Below are 24,906 nucleotides of genomic sequence, written 5' to 3'. Positions count from 1 at the left end.
ATACAGACATACGTTATATTATGTATTTTCCATATCAAGTAATCTTTGCTTTAAGTTGATTGGAGAATTATTTATTTGTTAGATATAAGAAGAATAAACATTTTTGTTGCACCATATCCCTGGATGTCATTGAATGTTTGGCCATTTGGAAACCTTGTGTGGACTGTATGCGTACCAAACAACCCCGCTTCAGGCTTGGGCAGTGGCTATGGTAAAGAGGATAGGAAGCCACTACAGGAACATCTCTTCAATGCGAGGCAGACTTCTTACGGCTTTGGGTTACAGTGCTACTGGTTGAGTATGTTGGCCAGATATGATTGATTCTGCGGAAAAAAATACGTTCCTGAAGAAAACCTTCTGAATGATCTAACGTAGTGGTTCCCAACCTATAGTATCGTGAGTCTTTTCAAGAACACCCAGGGGTCCTAGCACCCCTGGTTGAGAGCCACTGATCTAAAGGATCTACTCGAGGTCCAATAATTAATTCCCTTTGTAATGCATTGGGGACAATGCAGGCTCCGATGTAATTTGGATTTTCCGCAAATGGACAGTCCATAGGGACGGACAAGAATCTGATTGGCCGAGAGCCCCGTCTTTATTCACCAGGCCTGGCTAAGATCAAGTTAACCTAATAGGTAGCATGTTTGCTACAGAGCATTTGTTGCTATGGATTCTGATCAGGCTATATGTCAAGCTCTCTTTCTGGAAACAGGAAATTCTGAGTATGCTCAAATTCTGGTTTGACAGATCTCGCTAACTCACTAATCTGGCTTTCTGGAATAACCCTCTGATGCCTGAAACAAGCAATGTCAAAATAACACAAGGGACACTGTCTTCTGTTTATTGCACAAATTGTACATGTTTCCAACTGCACCAGTAGAACACACTATTAGGCAGCAGTGGAATAAATCATTGATCAAAAGCCTAAAAGATGCATACAAGAACAAAGAAAAATAGGTCAAGATCTTGAAGGGAGAAAATTGAAAATGAAAAGGAACCAAACTCAATTCACGGTTCAACTGAATCCTGCCGATATAGGCTAATGTAACAATTGGGGAGATAATTTACAAAAAAAGAAAAAACAAATTACGTCATCTTTGTCTCTTCATTTTAAAAGTACTTTGTACCTCATATATAATATAAACCTCTGCATCGATACCAATCAAATATTTTGACAAATTATTTCTTAAGTCAAACATAATTTGCTAAAGAGGATTTCTTTACAGTTTTAATATATGTACATATCAATTGATCTAACTTCTATAATTCTCATACAAAATGAGAAAAAAAGCTGGACTTTATCGCTGCCACAAAAAAAATAAAAATAAATGGCAAGCAGATCAATCCTCCCTTCTTCTGTCCCCCTGGCCTGAATGCTATAACACAGACCCAGAGGCCTGAATGGGCAGATGGGCCCAGATATAGAGAATAATGGCTTCTGAAAGCCCACACAGGTCAAAAAGAGAGCCAAACAGCAGTCTCTACATCTGATCTCCAGAGCCTGATCAAACCTCGGTCCTTCTTTATGGAGTCTGATCTCTGGCAGAGGCTGGCGGCTGGCATGAGCCGTGGGATGTAGGTAGCAGGACCCGAGGCTTAGGGCCTCATCATCAGGGTTCCTCAAACAGAAAAGTGAGAAACCTTTTGGATGTATATACTGTATGAATTTTGCAATGAGACCATCCAGGTGGTCCTCAGTAGCCCTCCAGCTCACCGTCTCAGCGAAATGTACTCTCAACGGAAGAGAGGATGGCTTAGGGAGGGAGGGGCTGAGGTCAGGGTGCTCGTCCAGGAGGAGTGTAAAGGAGAAGGATGGGGGAGGAATCTTTCTTTCTCCTTGCTCCAGCCGGAGCTGTTTCAGACATTCCCGCTAAGTGCAAATCCCAAACTAAACAACTAGAGTCAAATGTACTCTCAGAGAAAGAAAGTACACCTTGACGTCACTGAGGTTGTTCCGGGGGCCAATGTAGCCAATGTTTCATAACATTGCATGGTTGGCCGCCAAACGAACACTTTGTCTAAGAAACTCACACCATATATCCCTGATTAAAGTGCACTCAGTAGCGTGGTGGGGGTTGGGCTGAGGGAGACGAAAAGCAACACAGCAGAGTGGAAGGGAAGAAGTCACCTGGTATAAGCCATCTGGAGGCTAAACTGATTGGCCACGTGCTGATGTTCTGAAACTAACTTTGAGAAGAAGAGGGTTAGAAAGTGTAAGGGGCTCGGGTTTCAAATCTATGGAGTGAATCACATTTGGGGGATGATCAGAGGTTAGAAGGTGTATTTCCCATCCCTCCATTTCTGCCATCACCAACAGAAAAGTACGAGGGTGAGGGGTTGTTAAGGAGAGTGGGGTAAATGTGTGCTCTGATGTTCAGCAGATTGTGAAATGTGTGTGTTGTTGAAGTGGGTAAGTTCTTAGGGGCTTGGCAGAGCACATGTATGGGTGTACGAGTCCAAGTGGTTGTCTAGGGATGTGAGCATTCATCAGCCTCCCTCTAATACAGATCAGAACAAAATCAGGGTTGAGACTATTTGCATCAGCAGACTGTATGAACAAAAATGTCTACAATTCAGTCTCTGTCGGATAAGAAATTCGATTTTGTGTCTTGGTTTATACGAGTCACCCTCCCTACCCCTCAGCTGTGTGTATGTACTTATGTCTGCCTGTGTGTGTATGCTGTGTGTGTATATGTGAATACCTTTACTGTTACTTATGGTCTCTCAGTGTTCATGTGTGTCGATAGTGCCTGCCTATGTGGATAAATTCTAGGGCAATAAAGTGTGTGTGTGTGTGTGTGTACTCTCACATGTCTCTTTGGCTCAAGAGGACATGCACTGGACGTGGTCTGGCCCTCCGTCCTCTTCATCAGAGGAATCTGGAGAGCTCCACGATTCATCAGTGTCTCCCTCTGCACCCTCGCGACGTGTCTGGAAAAGAAAAGAGAGGGAAAGGGAGAGAGAGGGTGAGAGAGAGAGAGAGAGAGCGGGGTGTAGTGATTTGATTACTGGAATAGAGATTACACATGGTGGGTGGGTTGTGGTGTGTTCAATTTACCCTCTGGGGCCGTCTGTTTCTCATGTGCCTCATGAGGAACCACAGGAGCTGTGTGTCGTACTGGTCTCCATGGCGAACACTGTCCTCATCACGCTCACGCTTGTTCTTCTTCATCACCTGAACGACCACAACAACAGTCACATCAAAACTCACAGCTTTGGTATGCAGTATTCAAATCAAACTTTGTCACTTGCGCCGAATACAACAAGTGTTGACTTTACCGTGAAATGCTTACTTACAACCAACAGTGCAGTTCAAGAAGAGTTAAGAAAATATTTACCAAATAAAGTAAAAAGTAATAAAAAGTAACACAATAAGAATAACGAGGCTATATACTGGGGGCACCAGTACCGAGTCAGTGTACAGACTAATTGAGGTAATCTGTACATGTAGGTGGGGGAAAATTGACTATGCATAGATAACAAACAGAGAGTAGCAGCAGTGTACAAAAGGGAGGGGGGGTCAATGTAAATTGTATGGTGGCGATTTTATTAATAGTTCAGCAGTCTTATGGCTTGGGGGTAAAAGCTGTTGAGGAGCCTTTTGGTCCTAGACTTGGCGATTCAGTACCGCTTGCTGTGCGGTAGCAGAGAAAACAGTCAATGACTCGGGTGACTGGAGTCTCTGACAATTTTATGGGCTTTCCTCTGACACTGCCTATTATATAGGTCTTGGATGGCAGGAAGCTTGGCCCCAGTGATGTACTGGGCCGTTCGTACTACCCTCTGTAGCGCCTTGCGGTCAGATGCTGAGCAGTTGCCATACCAGGTCGGTGATGCAACCGGTCAGGATGCTCTCGATGGTGCAGCTGTAGAACCTTTTGAGGATCTGGGGACCCATGCCAAATCTTTTAAGTCTCCTGAGGGGGAAAAGGTTTTGTCATGCCCTCTTCACGACTGTCTTGGTATGTTTGGACCATGATAGTTCATTGGTGATGTGAACACCAAGGAACTTGAAACTCTCGACCCGCTCCACTACAGCCCTGTCGATGGTAATGGGGGCCTGTTCGTCGTGGGAATGTTTGGGATATTGGTGATATGTTGTGGTTTGTGTGGATAGATTGGTATGAACCGTACGTCTTTGAGGCCCTTGAGCCCTGTGAGATTCTCGGCAGTGGGGGACCACAGTTTAACGTCATGATCCAGACCACTGGTGGCCAGACCTGGGAGGTGAGGGTGTGGCTCCAGGCAGTTGACCTGGGAACAGAGGATGAGACAAAGTGTGAAGTGACAGATTGAGATGAATGAGTGAAACTGACATGGTACAATTTTGTTTGAGAGTGTTGCTTGCGCTCGCCAGCTTCTTCAAGCACCGCACACAGCTTCCCACCCACCATCCCTCCTTCCCTCTCTCACCACTCCTCCTCGGTCTCCCTCCATGAACTGGACAATGCGGGCAGAGACCTTGTCCCACAGGTAGATGTGTCCACAGTCACTGCCACTGATCACAAACTCACTGCTAGGGCCATAGAAGTTCACCCCTTTCACTGTGAAACAGAGAAATAGAGAGGTCCAGAGGTTAGAGCGTTGGGCCAGTAAGCAAAAGGTCGCTGGTGCGAATACCCAAGCCGACAAGATGAAAAATCTGTTAATGTGCCCTACAGCGAGGCACATAGATCTAATTTGCACCAGGGTCCCGGTACTACAATGGCTGACCTGTAAAAATAACACATTTCACTGTACCTATCCAGTGTATGTGTTGCTGTTTTCTTTAATTATAATTGACTAATTCATAATCATTCCTTCCCCTTTTGTCCCCCAGTACCCGTAGCGTTGTTGCGATGGCCCTTGTATCTCCTGCGGTAGTCTGCACCGTCACTGTGGCTGGAGTCAAACAAGTAGATATCCTCATCGTTGTAACTAGTCAGGAGCTCTGAACAGACAGACCGAGAGAGACATGGTCACTGATGGGGAGAACAGACGTGAGGACAGTCATAACAGCAAGAGTCAGAGGACCTCAGACTTGTGAATAAAAATGTGTTTGAGTCATGTGCTTTACCTGTGCCATCATGACTGTACACTAAGCAGGTAATGTTCGTTTTGGACTCGCTGGATACCAGGTGAGATGGACAGAACTTCTTCAGTACGCCATTATTTTCATTCTCATTAATCTTCCTCTGGTCATATATCCTAAAAAGGTTGAAGATGAGGAGAGGTAAGAGAGAGAACATAGTAAGAATGTGCAGAATCCAAAGAATGCACTCTCTCTGCTTTACGATACACATATAAAAGGGATCTGAGTCTCACCTAACATACTGATCTCTCCCACCCACAGCAAAGTGGTGTGTGTTGACAGGGTTCACAAATATGGTGTACAACCCCACTTTCTTATCCCCCTCCTTCACCACCACCAGTTTACTGAGAGAAGAGGAAAAGAGTAAAACAAAGTGGGTAAAGGGTTAAACGGCTGTTATGTTATACATTGGGCCTGGAGTTATTCCTGGTCTGGTGACATGGTCAGGGAAAACGAATGACCTTAGTACAGTAATGTCCAAGTGATCTTGCATTAAGGCGTTATCACTCACTTGGCAGGCCGGTCGAGGCGCAGGTCGATGGCAAACACTATGGCGTCCTCCCCAGCCGACAGGAAGGAGCAGGGAGAGTCTGGCTCCAGGGCCAGCTGACACACAGACAGAATAAACGCAACACACTTAAATCAACTCAGGTCTCCGCTTAAAAAGGCTTAGAACTACTGCATCTCAAATGACAACCAGTTCCCCACATTGTGCCCTACTTTGACCAAAGCTGCCATACACTGAGTGTACAAAACATTAAGAACACCTGCTCTTTCCATGACATAGACTGACCAGGTGAATCCAGGTGAAAGCTATGATCCCTTTTGATGTCACTTGTTAAATCCACTTCAATCAGTATAGTTGAAGGGAGGAGACAGGTTAAAGAAGGATTTTTAAGCCTTGAAACAATTGAGAAATTGATTGTGTATGTGTGCCATTCAGAGGGTGAATGGGCAAGACAAAAGATGTGCCTTTGAACAAGGTATGGTAGTAGGTGCCAGGCACACCGGTTTGTGTCAAGAACTGCAACGCTGCTGGGTTTTTCGAGCTCAACAGTTTCAAGTGTGTATCAAGAATGTTTTACCACCCAAAGGACATCCAGCCAACTTGACACAACTGTGGGAAGCATTGGAGTCAACATGGGCCAGCATCCCTGTGGAATGCTTTTGACACCTTTTGAGTCCATGTCCGGACGAATTGAGGCTGTTCTGAGGGCAAGGGTGGGAACAACTCTATATTACATAGGTGTTCTTAGTAATGTTTTATACACTCCTTGTAGGGTTCTGGTGGTCGAAAGTTATGTAATATTTGTAGAATAGGGTTTCATTTGAGCCGCAATCTGAAGTCTGGCTTCTTGGACAAATGTTGAAACTCATTATCACGAATACAACCACACTCCTGAGGTATACACATGGTCTCCATACCTTGTGTGCTGCCCCTTTATGCTGAGCCACTCTCTTGGTGTTCTTGCAGCGCTGAGTGGCAGAGAGCTCAGCCACTCTGATCTGACCATCCCGGGCACACATGGCCAGGGTGGAGTCTCCACTGTGTGGCAGGAACTTTGCCTGGGGAGGAAGAAAGGTACATTTCAACATCTCTCAAAAGTCCCCTACCACATTTATAGCTTACCTTTCTCATTTTACAATTACTTGTTAAATGGCTGTCTGTCAACAACACAAGAAATGTTGCACTTTTCTACTATCCCATCCTATTCTAGCCTGATTGTCCTCTCCCCTAACCTGAAAGACGTTGCTCTTATGCCCGCTGTCAAACTCGAGCTCAGCACGGCGACGTGCCCAGTCCCACACTACCACCCGCAGGTCATCACTGCCGGAGGCCAGGCGTGTGCCTGAGGGGTTGAAGTGCAGGGTGTTCACACAGCCAGTGTGTCTCTCCAGGCGCCCCTGGAGCTCCAGCCTCTGGACCAAGCCTCGTGCACCACACACACGCCTCACAAACTGGTGCGAGCCCCGGCCAATCTCCCTCGACTTCAGGGAGGGCACCGCCCGCCATGACGGCCTGCTGAGGTCACGCAGCTCCGCCCCCAACCACGAGTCCATGGCCTGCTCGTCCTCTACCTCCTCTTGATCTTCCTCCTCTTCCTCATCATCGTCATCCTCGTCAGAGCTGGAGGAGTGGTGGGCGGTGCTACCACTCGGGCGGTTCCTCTTTCTGGCGGCCCGCTTTCCTGCATCCCTCTCATTCACTCTCTCTCTTCTACCTCCCTCGCTCTCTCGCTCCCCTTCCTCGGTCAGCGAGTAGAGGCCACTGCCGTCCATGCTGTCTGTGTCCTCCTCCTCCTCTCCAGGCACCCTTGTAACCTTAGCATCTGGCATTGGCTTGTTCTTAGCCTCGTCTCCTGCCTCTCTGGGAGCTAAGGGAAGCATTTGGGCAAGAGAGCAAGTTGTCACACACTGAGTAAAAAGAGTTACTGTCAAGAAGTGTTGAGGAAACTCATCCATTGTAAAAACAAATATTAAGTGTATAATGTCAAAGTCATGGTGTCCTGTGTCGTGGCTAGATGTTGAACTATGACAGCTATTTGCTATAGTCCTCTCCTACTACCTGCTTGAGAGCCAGAGTGTCCCTCTGTGGCTGCGGAAGCATCTCCCTCCCTTCGCTGGTCTTCTCCTGGATCTGGCTCCTCAGACCCATCTGAAAAACAAAACGTACAGAGATGCCCACATTAGTTTTACGTAGCAGGTTCTGGTGGAGTTAGTATTTCCAGTCAGCCAAAAGCAGAACATGGAGTAGCCAGCCAAATAGAAAAAGTAGCCAGCAAGGGAATTCCGGGCTTGGGCCAGAGGATGTGAATGGAGTGGAGCGGGCCGAGCGTCTGCCTTCTCTTTCGCTCCGGTACTGCTCAGCCAGGAGCTCTGGGCATGCTCTGCACAGCATTTTTCATTTCCTTCATCATTGTTCTTTTAAATTAGGCCTGTTTTGTTGTATTTATTTTTTGTAAATTGTTTAGCAGTTTCTAAGTTGTCTATCAACTGTAAGTTGGAAATCGCCACAGAGCCAGTTACAACTGAAGTATCTGATAATCAATAGAGTAGAGAAAAAGCTATTTGGTTTTTTTAACACAGTGGCCGCATCTCACCAGGTAGGTCCTTGTTTAACAGCCTACGACATGAGGTTGAAATGTTGAAGCTTCTTACAATAGCCTTACTTCAAAACCAAATGGTACATAGTCACAAAAGTAGATGGGGTGTTTGTTAAATTATCTTTTTAAGCAACAACAAAAAAATGAATGGAGCTAATTTAGAGCTGCATTTTTCTTTCCTGTGAGCGATGAGCTATTTTTGGGGAAGTGGAAAAGGACGTTGAGCGCCGGAGAGGTGCGCAAAGACCACTCCGTGAGCGATGAGTGGGTTTTTCAACAATTCCTCTGCTCTCATATTCTGGCTCAGGGGTCCGGGGGGGCATGCCCCCACAATAAACTGCAGAATGAGCTTAATTTTGGTAGCCTCTGGTACATTATGATGCCTTGATTCCATCTGAAACACACAGCTATTGAAAACTTTAACTTTACCTCCCAAATTGGTACAATTAGTTGTGGTATTGAGTAGAAAGAGATGACTTTGCAATTAAAATGACTGAACATTTATGAATTCAGTGTGTTACCGGTAGTTGTTTTGGATTACATCTAGGCCTATACCGAACAAATATATAAATGCAACAATTTCAACGATTTTACTGAGTTACAGTTCATATAAGGAACTCAGTCAATTGAAATGAATTAATTAAGCCCTAAATCTATGGATTTCACACGACTGGGCTGGGGCGCAGCCATGGGTGTGCCTGGGACGGCATAGGCCCACCCACTGGGGAGCCAGGCCCGGCCAGTCAGAATGAGTTTTTCCCCACAAAAGGGCTTAATTACAGACAGAAATACTCCTCCATTTCATCAGCTGTCCGTGTGGCTGGTCTCAGACGATCCCGCAGGTAAAGAAGCCAGATGTGGAGGTCCTGGACTGGTGTGTTTATAAATGGTCAGCGATTGTTAGGCCGGTAGGCCGTATTGCCAAATTCTCAAATTGTGTAGTGTGACAAAACTGCAGATTACAATTGCTCACTTTTTTTAAACGAAATAATCTCAAATATTGTTTATATATACAGTGCCTTGCGAAAGTATTCGGCCCCCTTGAACTTTGTGACCTTTTGCCACATTCCAGGCTTCAAACATAAAGATATAAAACTGTATTTTTTAGTGAAGAATCAACAACAAGTGGGACACAATCATGAAGTGGAACGACATTTATTGGATATTTCAAACTTTTTTAACAAATCAAAAACTGAAAAATTGGGCGTGCAAAATTATTCAGCCCCCTTAAGTTAATACTTTGTAGCGCCACCTTTTGCTGCGATTACAGCTGTAAGTCGCTTGGGGTATGTCTCTATCAGTTTTGCACATCGAGAGACTGAATTTTTTTCCCATTCCTCCTTGCAAAACAGCTCGAGCTCAGTGAGGTTGGATGGAGAGCATTTGTGAACAGGAGTTTTCAGTTCTTTCCACAGATTCTCGATTGGATTCAGGTTTGGACTTTGACTTGGCCATTCTAACACCTGGATATGTTTATTTTTGAACCATTCCATTGTAGATTTTGCTTTATGTTTTGGATCATTGTCTTGTTGGAAGACAAATCTCCGTCCCGGTCTCAGGTCTTTTGCAGACTCCATCAGGTTTTCTTCCAGAATGGTCCTGTATTTGGCTCCATCCATCTTCCCATCAATTTTAACCATCTTCCCTGTCCCTGCTGAAGAAAAGCAGGCCCAAACCATGATGCTGCCACCACCATGTTTGACAGTGGGGATGGTGTGTTCAGCTGTGTTGCTTTTACACCAAACATAACGTTTTGCATTGTTGCCAAAAAGTTCAATTTTGGTTTCATCTGACCAGAGCACCTTCTTCCACATGTTTGGTGTGTCTCCCAGGTGGCTTGTGGCAAACTTTAAACTACACTTTTTATGGATATCTTTAAGAAATGGCTTTCTTCTTGCCACTCTTCCATAAAGGCCAGATTTGTGCAACTGATTGTTGTCCTATGGACAGAGTCTCCCACCTCAGCTGTAGATCTCTGCAGCTCATCCAGAGTGATAATGGGCCTCTTGGCTGCATCTCTGATCAGTCTTCTCCTTGTATGAGCTGAAAGTTTAGAGGGACGGCCAGGTCTTGGTAGATTTGCAGTGGTCTGATACTCCTTCCATTTCAATATTATCGCTTGCACAGTGCTCCTTGGGATGTTTAAAGCTTGGGAAATCTTTTTGTATCCAAATCCGGCTTTAAACTTCTTCACAACAGTATCTCGGACCTGCCTGGTGTGTTCCTTGTTCTTCATGATGCTCTCTGCGCTCTTAACGGACCTCTGAGACTATCACAGTGCAGGTGCATTTATACGGAGACTTGATTACACACAGGTGGATTGTATTTATCACCATTAGTCGTTTAGGTCAACATTGGATCATTCAGAGATCCTCACTGAACTTCTGGAGAGAGTTTGCTGCACTGAAAGTAAAGGGGCTGAATAATTTTGCACACCCAATTTTTCAGTTTTTGATTTGTTAAAAAAGTTTGAAATATCCAATAAATGTCGTTCCACTTCATGATTCTGTCCCACTTGTTGTTGATTCTTCACAAAAAAATACAGTTTTATATCTTTATGTTTGAAGCCTGAAATGTGGCAAAAGGTCGCAAAGTTCAAGGGGGCCGAATACTTTCGCAAGGCACTGTATATATATAAACAATATTTGAGATTATTTCGTTTAAAAAAAGTGAGCAATTGTAATCTGAATAAAAGGCCAAAATAATATTTATAAAGGCCATAATATAGCCCTTCTAAGAGCCATGTTGTGTAGTTTCGACCCAATGAACTTCGCGTCCTGCAGGCCTAGGCATGGATCAAAGCTGGCGAGACATTCAATGACTATAAACTAATCAAAATAAAGAAAGTAGCACACTCCATGTGTAATCTCCCAGCAATTTAATGGGTATTTACCAACGTTTTGGCATCACTGTGCCTTCCTCAGAGTAATGTCATGAATACTTTAACCAGGTTATGTAGAACCCCAGTGCAATTAGTGTAACCAATGACAGTAGTGAGGGGTGTGTCATAATGATTAAGTTAATTCAAATTAAATTTGTGAAACTGTTTAAAAAATAGTATATGACATTAAATATATTATGCTATTGTTACATAGAAACATAATAGAATATTGTACATCATATTAGCATCAACATACATTGTTTCATTCAATTTCACATAATTTTGTATTGAATTTTTGTTACATGTAATCTTTTGGTTCAACAATATATATAATGAACATCAACAGAGGGAACATATTAGGTGTACACTAATAAGCTGTAAAAGTATTTTAGAAGAAAAAAAATGTGTTCATAAGAAGGGCCTGAGATCAAAGTCAATATTCAGACCACTAGGGGTCAATAGTTTTAGGATAGGATATCCAGTAAGTCTCCCTTTGTAGTAGTAGGATCTCGATGTTACAGCCTCTCCTTGGTAGGGGAACATGCTCAACGCCTGTGTGTTTGAGGGAGGAGATGGAATGGTTAGCTTCAACAAAGTGAGTTGCTACTGGATAGTCAATGTTCTTACACCTGATTGAGCTGCGTTGTTTTAATTGTCTTTTCGTTTGTCCTACATAGGCTTTTCCACATGAACAGGTGATGATAGATTACTCCCTTGGTCTTGCATGAGATGATACCCCTAACAGTGATCTTTCGACCTGTATGTGGTTGTCTGAAGAAAGACATATCCTGCCTGTTTGGCCCTGTCTGGGGGTATTGTCGGACGGGGCCACAGTGTCTCCTGACCCCTCCTGTCTCAGCCTCCAGTATTTATGCTGCAGTAGTTTGTGTCGGCGGGGCTAGGGTCAGTCTGTTATATCTGGAGTATTTCTCCTGTCTTATCCGGTGTCCTGTGTGAATTTAAGTATGCTCTCTCTAATTATTTCTCTCTCTCAGGACCATGCCTCATTACCACCTGGCCTGATGACTCCTTGCTGAGCCCAGTCCACCTGGCCGTGCTGCTGCTCCAGTTTCAACTGTTCTGCCTGCGGCTATGGAACCCTGACCTGTTCACCGGACGTGCTACCTGTCCCAGACCTGCTGTTTTCAGTGGTAGAGATACTCTGAATGATTGGCTATGAAAAGCCAACTGACATTTACTGGGTGCTGTTATAATCTCCACCCGGCACAGCCAGAAGAGGACTGGCCACCCCTCATAGCCTGGTTCCTCTCTAGGTTTCTTCCTAGGTTCTGGCCTTTCTAGGGAGTTTTTCCTAGCCACCGTGCTTCTACACCTGCATTGCTTGCTGTTTGGGGTTTTAGGCTGGGTTTCTGTACAGCACTTTGTGACATCAGCTGATATAAGAAGGGATTTATAAATAAATACATTTGATTGATAGTGCTATCGCTCTGTGCGCATGAGCCACATTTGTAGTTCCCATTTGGGATAGGTGTCAAGAGTGTCTCAGTGGGCATGTCAGATCTCACCAAACTATTTCCAGTATTGTGACCACGCTTATAGACTACCATTGGGGGTCCCTTGAAGGGGTGTGCGATTTTTTTGTCTGATTGCAGAATATGCCACTGCTTTTTCAGGATTGCTTTCCTTTTCTCCGAACCCTTGGTGTACTTAGTGCATGAGACGGTTGCGTTGTTTTTCTTCTTTGGTTGAGTTTAGTAATTCCACTCTTTTTGATATATTTTCATCATTGCAGCATCAAGGGTTTTGTCCTTGTGCCCCTCTTTTTTTTTTAGCATTGCTGTCACAATCAGACTGGTGGCCACAGATTTGTTTAACCCTGCATAACTGGCTATATGGTAGACCATTCTTGAGGGGAAGGGGATGCATACTATCCGCACATAGCAAGGTATTGCGATCTGTGGGCTTTGTGTACGAGTGTTTAATGCATCATTATCTTTGATGATCCATAAGTCCAGGTAGTTTATTTCTCTCTCATCAGTCTGCATGGTTAATTTGAGGTATTCAGAGCTCTCGTTTAGTAGAGTTTGGAATTCATTTAGTTCCTGCTGACTTCCTTCCCAGAGCAAAAAGACATCTATGCATCTCTTCCATATAAGTATTTTAGAAAGTAAGGGGCATGTCTGTTTTAAAAAGGAATGCTTCTTCAAATTGTCCCACATTCAGGTTTGAATAGTTGGGGGAAAAGGGGAGCCCATGGCTACACCCCGAATTTGAAGGAAAAAGTCTGACTCAAAGACAAAGTAGTTATGGGATAATACCAGTTCAGTAAGTTGTAAGATGCAATCATTGGATGGAGCAAGGGTAGAGTCTCTCTGCTGAAGGAAGTGTTGTAGCGCCTGCAAGCCACAAGTGTGTAGGATGTTAGTGTACAAGCTATCCAGATCAAGTGGCCAGCAGGGTGCCCCCTGGTATCCTTCCTAAGCCCTCTCTCAATGAGATCATGTGACTAGTGTCTTTGACATAAGATGGGAGATTCTCAACCATCAGTTTAATGTGGTACTCCACAAATTTAGAAATGTTGGATTTTAGACATTCAATGACATCATCTTCACCGACGAATCAACCGTGGACATTGAGCAATTTGCTCAAAATTGCTACAGAAAAAAAAGGAAGAAGATCAAGCAAGCCGAGTCCCAAGCATCCGCTCACACTCCATGTGTGGGGGGGAAATTTCTCGCCAGGGAACAGTCCCATATTTGATTTTTTGATGGTAAGTTTGGCAATTTACAAAGCAAAAGTTACATAAAATATTGTAGCCTACACCTCACGGACTGTTATGTGTTCCATAATAATTTACTCTTGCCTCCTTTTTCAGGTATCATGGCTCAAGATTTCTTTGAGGAAGAAATCATCAAGAGATATGCTGGACCCTATGTCAGAGGTGTTTCTGGGACCACATAGTTTTTATCAAGGTAGGATTATAGCGATATTTTGTTACGTTTAGGCCCATTTACATGTATATTTCTATTATTGTACCTAATGTTGGCTGTTAGGCTAAATGTCTTTTTTTCCTTCTCCAAATGCAGACAATGACCCAAAACACACTGCCGGCCCGGGTTTGCGTTGCAAACGAGGACATAAATTGGGTCAAGACGTCAGCAGAGTAAGTAGGCCTTTATGTAGTAAAATAAAGGTTAAATGAAATGAAATGACAAACAACACCTTCGGTAGGCCTACAGTATATCTAAAAATATGTTTTCTCATCTCTACATGCAGGTCTCCTGATTTAAACCCGATCAAACTTGTTTGGCATCAACTGAAAACATTCATCCGTAACTCTGCCAAGCCGACAAGCAAAGATTAACTGGTCAAGGCCATCAAGATGTTTTGTCTAGAAAAATTGACAATACAATGCAACAAATGCATTGACCATCTCAAAAAAGGTTTTACCTGTGGCCGTGGAGCTGGGTGGAAGTGTGACTAAAATATTGTTTAAATAAACGTCTGCATTTGAATGCATTTTTTCTCGTTATTTAATTAACGAAAGCATAAAGATGTCGATGAAGAAATACTGTACTGCTGTTTTGAGTTAGAAATATAACACTTTAGAGTACTTAATTAAGCATTGAATACATTGCAAGTGAAAGGATTTTCACAACAGTAGCCAGGATATAAAACGTATATTGCCCTGCTAATAATAAACATTTGCATGATGGGCAACACCTGCTAGAGTACTACAGTACGTACACTTGTGAAAAACAAGTGTTTGAAAACCTGTTTTCAAAATGCCTCCAGTTGTCCATCACAACTGTAAATAAAAACACAGCATCTTGTTTACATTCTTTATTGCAACCACAATGTCACAAATAATTTGTATCTACCTTTCCAATTACTTTTGTAAATCCCAAACTCTAAATGTGCGCTTTTCATTATTAGCTACATTGCCCATTCGGACGTGCAGACTTTTTTTCTTTAAATGATTGTTTTATGTAGGATTCTACATTTTTGACCAGTTGCAATTAAGTAGGCCTAATAAAAAATATCCTACTTCTATTAGGCTGTTAAGCATCTTAGCCTACCTCAGCCAGTGAAGATATTTTATATAGGTCTAGGCTCCGAGTAGACTCCCTCTTGTTGTTTGTAAAGTCAAATTAAAATGAAGATTATTGTTGAAATGAATTACTCAACTGGTGTAGGTTTTCTCAATCTGTTGGTGTGCAACACTTACATAACAAGTTTGCTATATTTTCAGCACCAACCACTGTTTCCCTCCTATTGATTGCGCTACGGTTGTCGCCAGTTGTTTTTTGAATGGAACCTTTATTTAACTAGGCAAGTCAGGTAAGAACAAATTCTTATTTACAATGACGGCCTACCCCGGATGACGCAGGGCCAATTGAGCACCGCCCTTTGGCACTCCCAATCATGGTCGGATGTGATAGAGCCTGTATTCGAACCAGGGACTGTAATAAAGCCTCTTGCACCGAGATGCAGTGCCTTAGACCGCTGCACCACTCGGGAGCCATAGACAGTGGGGCAAAAAAGTATTTAGTCAGCCACCAATTGTGCAAGTTCTCCCACTTAAATAGATGAGAGAGGCCTGTCATTTTCATCATAGGTACAGTGCCTTGCGAAAGTATTCGGCCCCCTTGAACTTTGCGACCTTTTGCCATATTTCAGGCTTCAAACATAAAGATTTAAAACTGTATTTTTTTGTGAAGAATCAACAACAAGTGGGACACAATCATGAAGTGGAACGACATTTATTGGATATTTCAAACTTTTTTAACAAATCAAAAACTGAAAAATTGGGCGTGCAAAATTATTCAGCCCCCTTAAGTTAATACTTTGTAGCGCCACCTTTTGCTGCGATTACAGCTGTAAGTCGCTTGGGGTATGTCTCTATCAGTTTTGCACATCGAGAGACTGACATTTTGTCCCATTCCTCCTTGCAAAACAGCTCGAGCTCAGTGAGGTTGGATGGAGAGCATTTGTGCACAGCAGTTTTCAGTTCTTTCCACAGATTCTCGATTGGATTCAGGTCTGGACTTTGACTTGGCCATTCTAACACCTGGATATGTTTATTTTTGAACCGTTCCATTGTAGATTTTGCTTTATGTTTTGGATCATTGTCTTGTTGGAAGACAAATCTCCGTCCCAGTCTCAGGTCTTTTGCAGACTCCATCAGGTTTTCTTCCAGAATGGTCCTGTATTTGGCTCCATCCATCTTCCCATCAATTTTAACCATCTTCCCTGTCCCTGCTGAAGAAAAGCAGGCCCAAACCATGATGCTGCCACCACCATGTTTGACAGTGGGGATGGTGTGTTCAGCTGTGTTGCTTTTACGCCAAACATAACATTTTGCATTGTTGCCAAAAAGTTCAATTTTGGTTTCATCTGACCAGAGCACCTTCTTCCACATGTTTGGTGTGTCTCCCAGGTGGCTTGTGGCAAACTTTAAACTACACTTTTTATGGATATCTTTAAGAAATGGCTTTCTTCTTGCCACTCTTCCATAAAGGCCAGATTTGTGCAATATACGACTGATTGTTGTCCTATGGACAGAGTCTCCCACCTCAGCTGTAGATCCCTACAGTTCATCCAGAGTGATCATGGGCCTCTTGGCTGCATCTCTGATCAGTCTTCTCCTTGTATGAGCTGAAAGTTTAGAGGGACGGCCAGGTCTTGGTAGATTTGCAGTGGTCTGATACTCCTTCCATTTCAATATTATCGCTTGCACAGTGCTCCTTGGGATGTTTAAAGCTTGGGAAATCTTTTTGTATCCAAATCCGGCTTTAAACTTCTTCACAACAGTATCTCGGACCTGCCTGGTGTGTTCCTTGTTCTTCATGATGCTCTCTGCGCTTTTAACGGACCTCTGAGACTATCACAGTGCAGGTGCATTTATACGGAGACTTGATTACACACAGGTGGATTGTATTTATCATCATTAGTCATTTAGGTCAACATTGGATCATTCAGAGATCCTCACTGAACTTCTGGAGAAAGTTTGCTGCACTGAAAGTAAAGGGGCTGAATAATTTTGCACACCCAATTTTTCAGTTTTTGATTTGTTAAAAAAGTTTGAAATATCCAATAAATGTCGTTCCACTTCATGATTGTGTCCCACTTGTTGTTGATTCTTCACAAAAAAATACAGTTTTATATCTTTATGTTTGAAGCCTGAAATGTGGCAAAAGGTCGCAAAGTTCAAGGGGGCCGAATACTTTCGCAAGGCACTGTACACTTCAACTATGACAGACAAAATGGGGGGAAAAAAATCCAGAAAAATCACATTGTAGGATTTTTAATTTTGTCTCACCAGGTGTTATGGTCGGATTCGCGTTTATCATCAAAGAAATTAGCCTAACACTGAGGCCTGTACTCTGGAGTGGGATTGAGGTGGAGGGTCCGTCATGTTCTTGGGCAGTGTGTCACAGCATCGTCGGACTGAGCTTGTTGTCATTGCAGGCAAACTCAACGCTGTGCGTTACAGGGAAGACATCCTCCTCCCTCATGTGGTACCCTTCCGGCAGGCTCATCCTGACATGACCGTCCTGCATGACAATGCCACCAGCCATAATGCTCATTTTGTGCGTGATTTCCTGCAAGACAGGAATGTCAGTGTTCTGCCATGGCCAGCAAAGAGCCCGGATCTCAATCCCATTGAGCATGTCTAGGACCTGTTGGATCGGAGGGTGAGGGCTAGAGCCATTCCCCTCAGAAATGTCTGGGAACTTGCAGGCGCCTTGGTGGAAGAATGGGGTAACATCTCACAGCAAGAACTGGCAAATCTGGTGCAGTCCACGAGGAGGAGATGCACTGCAGTACTTAATGCAGCTGGTGGCCACACCAGATACTGACTGTTACTTTTGATGTTGACCCCCCCCTTGGCTCAGGTCACATCTGTGGAACTTCTACAGTTTATGTCTCAGTTGTTGACTCTTGCTATGTTCATAAAAATATTTGCACATGTTAAGTTTGCAGATAATAAACGCAGTTGACAGTGAAAGGACATTTATTTTTTTCCTGAGTTTACTTCTTGCGCTTCACGGAGCAATGCAGAGCTGTTGACAAGGAAGTGAGTTTGTGTTTATACAGGATGTACCGCCCCCACCCACTGTCAACCAATCATGTCAATGCGGAGCTATACAAAGTTAATATTTTGGTTTGCTTGTCCCGATGGGTTAGCATGGACATATAACCATGTTGCATGATTTATGAATGGCAAAGGGATATAGGAGATCAATTTTCAGTCAGTTCGACACTTTTTTATAAAACTAGTCAACACTTGCTCTGCAGTTGTCAATCAAAGCACAGTAAATAGGCTGTGCACCACAACTCCGCGTGGTTAACCAACGGCCAGCTCTAATGAAAAACACTGAATGAGGCTGCCTCTCCACTACCTATGGTTCCTGCAGTGAGGATTCAACATCTTCATCACATTTTTTCAGAACTTAACTGCAGATAATTGCCAAAAAGCAGTAGTAGCCTACCAGTATGCAAATTAAGGAGCCAAATGAACGACCTTCTCACTGATGCAACAGTTTGTTCTGTTGACCTAAACATTTTTATTTTTAAAAGAGACATTTGTTTGCGAACAACCCAACCCATAACTAGGCTACACTGACAAGTCACTTTAGAGGTCACTGGCAAGTCTCAACATGGGCTTCGAATCCTAGGAAAATACAAACAAGATCTTTGGTTTACTTGTCCTGATGTGATACCATGGACATGAATACATTGTATGATTTATGAACCGCAAAGGGATTTAAGAGATTGACTTTATTCAGTCAGTTCGACACTTTTTATAAACGAGTCAACACAAGCTGTTCGGTCATCAATCAAAGCACAGTAAATAGCCTATGGGCCCCGACTCAGTGGAAGGCTATATGAATCTGCAACAAAACAATAATTAAGTGGATTTCAACTCATCGTTACCACTTACATTACACGGGACGTGTAAATTCACTCACAGGAGACTCATGCGCTCCCTCTGTGAAAATACATTTGACTACAGCCAACCACAGCGTACGAAAATAACACTGGTACCGAGAGGCGGGACAGACAGCAGACTGACAAACCAGCAGTGTTTCCTTGTCGTCGCTCGCTTTGTGACTGACAGGCGCCTGTCCTATCTATAGATCAGTAATATATGTATATAGTTTATTCTAGCGGAAGACTTTTCTGACTGGCGAATTGAAACAATTTTATGAAATGATGCCTAGTTAATAAAGTGGAAAAAGTAGCCGACTGACAATGATTCTGTTACCGGCTGTTTAGCCGACAGCCAGCGCTTATGGAAAACTAAACTAAAACAACAGTGAGGCCTGTGTGATCCCTCACCGTTAAGCACACTGGATTTACCATCTGCCTCTGCCATCCTGTTTCTTTCTTCACGTGGACAGGAGGAGAGCCTGGAATGAACAGAGAGACAGGGTTAAGTGAATTACATTGTTGGCTGCTTTTGAAGACACCTAATTATATTGATTGTCAATAATTGCAATATGTCCAAACAACTGACTTGACCTTCTAAGTTATAGCAATGTAGCAAGACATCACTCAAGACAGCTAGCCAGTTTTGTCAGCTAGCTAAGGCGACTAATGAACAAATTAAGCTATCATATGATTGAAATCTTGCAAACTAGCTAGCTAAACACATCAGCAACTAGGCCTTAAAGGAAAATTCCACCCAAAAACTATTTTGGTATTTGTTTCCATTGTTGATATAGTCTGAAAATGTTTTACATGTCAGCAATCAAGTTAAGATATATTTCCGTTTCAAAATACAGACAGCAAAATGCATTATACCGGCTGTATTTCTGTACTTTGAAAGTTATTTATCTTGAAGACTTGATTGCTGACATGCAAAACATTTTGGGACTATATCAACAATGGACTAACTAAACAAATATCAAAAGATAGATTTAGAGTGAAGTTTTCCATTAATGAAATCAAGTGTGCACTTACCTATAGACTGGCAGTTAGTTTCATGTGTATCTAACTTTGCAGCCAGTAGCTTGGAGTAAGCTAGCTGATTTAACGCCACTCCACAGTGAAGGAAGTTTCTGATGAAATCCACCAACGGACTAGAGCAGAGACCAGGCTTTGTGTAATCTAACTCAGACAACATTGATTCGCCCATGATCACTACTTAACGCTAACCTTGTACCTATGTTTGTCCTCTGTAGTCTGTGTTAGATGAAATCCATACTTTTTCAATAAAACGTTAATGAAAATGGCCCACTGTTTCCTTTTTGAGATTAAATTAGCACCTGCTCATTTGCAAAGGCACGCAACTACAGAGGACAAACATAGGTACACGGTTTGCGTTTCATAATTTAAATGTTTTGAAGTATTGATCTGGGGCAAATCGTTGTAGTCTGAGCTAAATTCCACAAAGCCTGGTCTCTGCTCCATTTTGTTGGTGGTTCATCAGAAACTTCCCTCACTATGGAGTGGTTTAGTCCACTAGGAGTAAGCTAGGCTGTATTAGACAATTATTTGGTATATACAGCCTGGAACTGCCTGCAAAATCGTGTAAATGTTCCTTACAAGTCAGAATGTTGAATACACTTACATTTGAATGTACTCTACCGGTTATCTGTGCAGTTTACCCTTCAGTTTACCCTTCAGATGCACATAATTTGACACAAAATATCCACAAGAAATTATTGTTGACCCATTTCTATCACATGCACAAAACCATGTAAATACCTGCTGACTTCAGTTAGTATGTATGCATCGCGTGCACATGTTTGCTCATGACCAAACGTGCACGTGCCGTGCACTAGGGCTGGGAATTTCCAGGGACTTCACGATATGATATTATCGTGATACTATATATATATTGCGATTCTCATGATTATATATGTATTGCGACTCAATGTGATTGTTATTGCAACTAGTTGTTCCAAACACATTGCTCGCCTTATGTCTGCTGCAGAGGGACAAGAAAGAGCCATGAGAAAACAAGTTTTGGTCAGTCGAAATAAGTGCTAAAAACAAATTGGCTCCCTATTTAAAAAGAAGATGGAGAAAAGACCATGATGATGATTGGTGCAGGTACAGCCAATTTGAGCAAAACAATATTGTCAAGAAGATACATCCCCGAAAAATAATATCCCGATAAGTAACTGTATGGATTGTTCCCCCAGCTTGAACGTTTGCTACGTTGCTGAACAGTTTGTACTGAATGGCACCTTTTCCAAAAACGTTATTGTAGTTATTGAACTGGCAGGCTGTGGCTTGAAGCAATGAGTGACGTTGAGTGACGTTTTAAAAGGTTAGCGGTGCATTTTGAATCTACAACCCAACCCCTCACCGTTTTTCAACTGCATCGTTTCCATTAATTGAACGTTCTATTGCGTTTTAAATGTACTGAACGCTGCCTTGCAGTCGTTTGAACAGTCGTTTAGATGGTTTTGCGCATGTGCCAAGTGATAGAAATGTAAACTTGAGTACTGGCGCTCTAAAAAGTCGGGTAATCATTGCTTTCCTGTCGATATATTGTTTAAAACATATCTACCATCTGAAGGACTAACACCACGGACAAACGGTAGAGTACGTTAAAATGCAATTTTATAAAACATTCTGGCTTGTAAGGAACATTTATTTACACGATGTTGCAGTCATTCGTTTCAGGCTGTACATACATACATACCAATGAATTATGTATTACAGCCTGATTAATCAGACAGAGTTAGCTAACTAACAGTAACTATCAAACTAATCTCAGCTACTTGCTGCAGCAACACTGACATTTAACAAAACAGCTGACAGGCCATGTTACTTCAAATTAACCAGAGATAGCTAAGTATTAGCACGAAGTATTATGTTGGTTGATTTGAAACGCTAATCTACACATGTTGGTACATTTAGTTAAATGTTGTGCAGGACTTTGACCAATTTCACGGTAGTTACCGCATATAAACATGCTAGCTAACTAATGTTACCTCTAGTCGTAGGCCCAACGAGGCGCACGTCGTTTAGTCCTAATCTTCGGTGTAATGTATTGTCTTCAAGCTATTACTTAGCTAGCTATAGCATATTGGGTAGAAAATCTTGGAAAAACACACGACATGAGGAATGTGTGTATAAAGAGACAGTCAAATTAAAGACGACGCGTGTTTGCTCTGTTTATGTTTTGACGTTCAGCTTGTTTTTTTTCATCGTTCCTTTTCCGGCGAAGGACTTTTTTTCACCGGAAGTTTGTGTGTACAACAATGCACCGTTCTTATTATACAGTGCAATGCACCGTTTCATCTAATCTAAATATTTTAACTATTTATACAATGCACTTTCTGTAATCGATCATATTTGTCCTACACATAACAATAAGTGAAGTGAAAATGGTTTCCCACCTGTAGTCCATAAACATGGCATCATGATGCGCATAATAGCTGATATTATTAATAATTATTACAATTTAATAACCTTTAGCGATCAGGAGGTCGAGCAGAGGGGTTTCCTATAAAGCAGAATCAATGAGTTAGTCAGCTAACTTGTCTAAATATTCTGAAATACCTTTTTATGTTTTACAAGGATACACTTGAAATGGGCATGGTCTAATTGACTCAACAACCAAAAACACATAACTACGTTAAGCTTTCTTAATGAATCAGAACATCTATAGTTACAGTGCCTTCAGAAAGTATTCTTACCCTTTAATTTATTCCACATTTTGTGTTACAGCCTAAATTCAAAAAAAATATTCTCACCCATCTACACACATTACCCCAAAAAGTGAAAACATGTATTTTATTTTAGCACATTTTTTTAAATTGTTGCATTTATATTTTTTGTTCAGTGTGTATATATCCGACTCGCTCCCAGATAAATAACTAGTACTGATAGGTTTTACACGGTCAAATGTAACGAATCCCTACATTTTTTCTATAGTAATGTACAAATGATACTTGACATCAATATTTAATCAAAAGGGGACCTTCGCGCTCTCCCAGAATTTTGGTTGGTGCGTAAAACCCGTAAATTCAGATAAGCAAAAAGCTTTGATTTGATCCACACTTAAAAAAGATGTGGCATAAAGCTGAATTCATATTTCCATTTTCTTTAACTCAAGAGGAGATTGACATCGATCTGGAGGCCTCTGAAACTAAGGTTGCTTCCCTGGCCATACAGAACAAATTCAGGCATTTCCAAATCAAAAAGTAGTAGAGAAAGCTTTATGTAGGAGAAAATTGTATGTTAATGAGAAACAGAAAGACTGAAAGGGAATGAGAGGGTCAGGATTAAATGGTAGGAATTACATTTCAGGTTTATCATCATGACCAAATAATAGTGATTCAGTTCCCCATGCTGAGATGCTGGTTAAAGATTAGGGTTAAATGGAGGGTGATTGAATAATGCTCATGACTTGAGTTTTTACTGCTTTTTCACAATTCACTATTATTTACTACTTTATCACTGAACTCACTTTCCTTGAGAGTCAAGTGTAATTTCTGGTAGTTGTTTTAATAGGGATTTTTTTGTCCCAAAATCCATTTACATTGACCAGTGGTGTTCTATATTAGTTGCTGACCAAAATAAAAAGTTATTACAATTAATTCAAGTCTTGAGTTTATATTGGTTACATTTAAACTGCGTAGGTCTCACACATTATATCAAGTCAAGATATCAACGCAATCAAATTGTGTCTGATTGAATTGTAAATGCATTTGGAAACAACAGTTCACTGGCTGAAGAAGATGAGCAACCATGGGAGACTGCCTGGTTGACGCGACTCTCGTGGTACAGAGCGAAGGAGAGCTATGACACATTGGTCTGGACAAGAGTCAGTTTGTTGGTGCAATATTTTCAGAAATTCTGACATAGATAAATGTAGTATATTTAATTCAACTGCTAATAATACTAGGTACATTTCATATTCACAAATGCAAATGGTCCAATTCAAAACCTAACTTTTTTTCACTTTATAAATTAGTTTAAACAATATGGCACTACTTTAACTAAAATGAAAAACAAAAAGGCAATTAAAACTTGTTGTATTATTAATGAATATGATTTGTTTGTTTAGGATTCCTGGCAATGTAAATCGTTTGTTTGTATGCTTGTTTGCATGTGACTATTCCTATTTTGTTTGTTGATATTTGTTAATAAAAAGTCAAATAAAAAATGTTGGTGCAATATTTGCGTAAACATTTACTCAACTTTGATTGGTTATCTCAAACGTTTATTTTTTTTCAGGGGGTTGAGAACTCGTTGTTTGGATTTGAAAAAACATCAGTGTTGAAAGCGGAGGATTCCAGAGGCTGTGTGTGCTTGTCCGTGTGGGTGTTTGAGTGAGAAAGACACAGAGGAGAACCAATCAGTAAAAAAAGAACAGCCCCGTTTATTATCAACGCTTTGTGCCTACAACATCAAGGAGCCTTTCCAGGCTCTGAAGTCAGCAAGACTTCGAGACTATGGGAGACTGCTTGGCTCCAAATTACTGCACATATTTTCTGCCACGTCATATCATGCCACTAGAGGCTGCTGTTGCCTAGACGTGGGCAATGCATTTCAGTGGCATGAATTTACATCAATCACAGTGGATATCACAGAAGGATCATGTAGCTGCTGAAATGTTGTGTTTTTCTCCTCTACAACTAACACCAATGAGGACACATTAGGATACACAGTTGTTTGAAATACACAAGGCTTACAAAAGCCATATTGTGTGAGTTTTCAAAGGACCTCCCCCCCCAAAAAACACTCCTTTCCCTTTATTTCTCTGATACAGTAACAAACGAAGTGTAACAGGCCATGGGTTAAGCAAACGGCCTTCATTTTCTACAGTCAACCAGATATGCTTGGCATCCCAGTCAACACTCCTCCTGTCTCCCTGTCCCCTTACAGTACACATTCCCCATTTCTACATTCCGTTCCCC

At 42.1% G+C, this 24,906-nt stretch overlaps 1 protein-coding gene across 2 annotated transcripts; it reads right to left on the bottom strand.

Moving 5' to 3' along the window:
- Positions 1-827: 827 nt before the first annotated feature.
- LOC110508493 (DDB1- and CUL4-associated factor 8) lies at positions 828-22,238 on the bottom strand. Of its 2 annotated transcripts, none has more exons than XM_021589041.3 (13): positions 21,973-22,238; positions 19,385-19,434; positions 7,638-7,727; positions 6,812-7,446; positions 6,497-6,637; positions 5,583-5,677; positions 5,305-5,415; positions 5,057-5,187; positions 4,823-4,930; positions 4,414-4,544; positions 4,135-4,254; positions 3,059-3,175; positions 828-2,931 (listed from the first exon to the last, which is right to left on the bottom strand). In XM_021589041.3, exons 2-13 carry the CDS (start codon positions 19,398-19,400, stop codon positions 2,824-2,826), a joined length of 1,803 nt encoding a protein of 600 aa, XP_021444716.1. In that variant the 5' UTR covers positions 19,401-19,434; positions 21,973-22,238; the 3' UTR covers positions 828-2,823. The 2 variants fall into 2 exon arrangements, with proteins under 2 accessions (XP_021444716.1, XP_021444715.1); XM_021589040.3 differs by having other exon boundaries at positions 19,364-19,434; positions 21,973-22,236.
- Positions 22,239-24,906: the final 2,668 nt, after the last annotated feature.

The sequence above is a fragment of the Oncorhynchus mykiss genome, chromosome 28 (genome assembly GCF_057628025.1).
Source record: "Oncorhynchus mykiss isolate SJ-2025 chromosome 28, ASM5762802v1, whole genome shotgun sequence".
In the NCBI taxonomy this organism is placed as follows: Eukaryota; Metazoa; Chordata; class Actinopteri; order Salmoniformes; family Salmonidae; genus Oncorhynchus; species Oncorhynchus mykiss.
The sequence above is the reverse complement of the archived record's forward strand: the minus strand, read 5'-3'. Positions and strand labels throughout refer to the sequence as shown.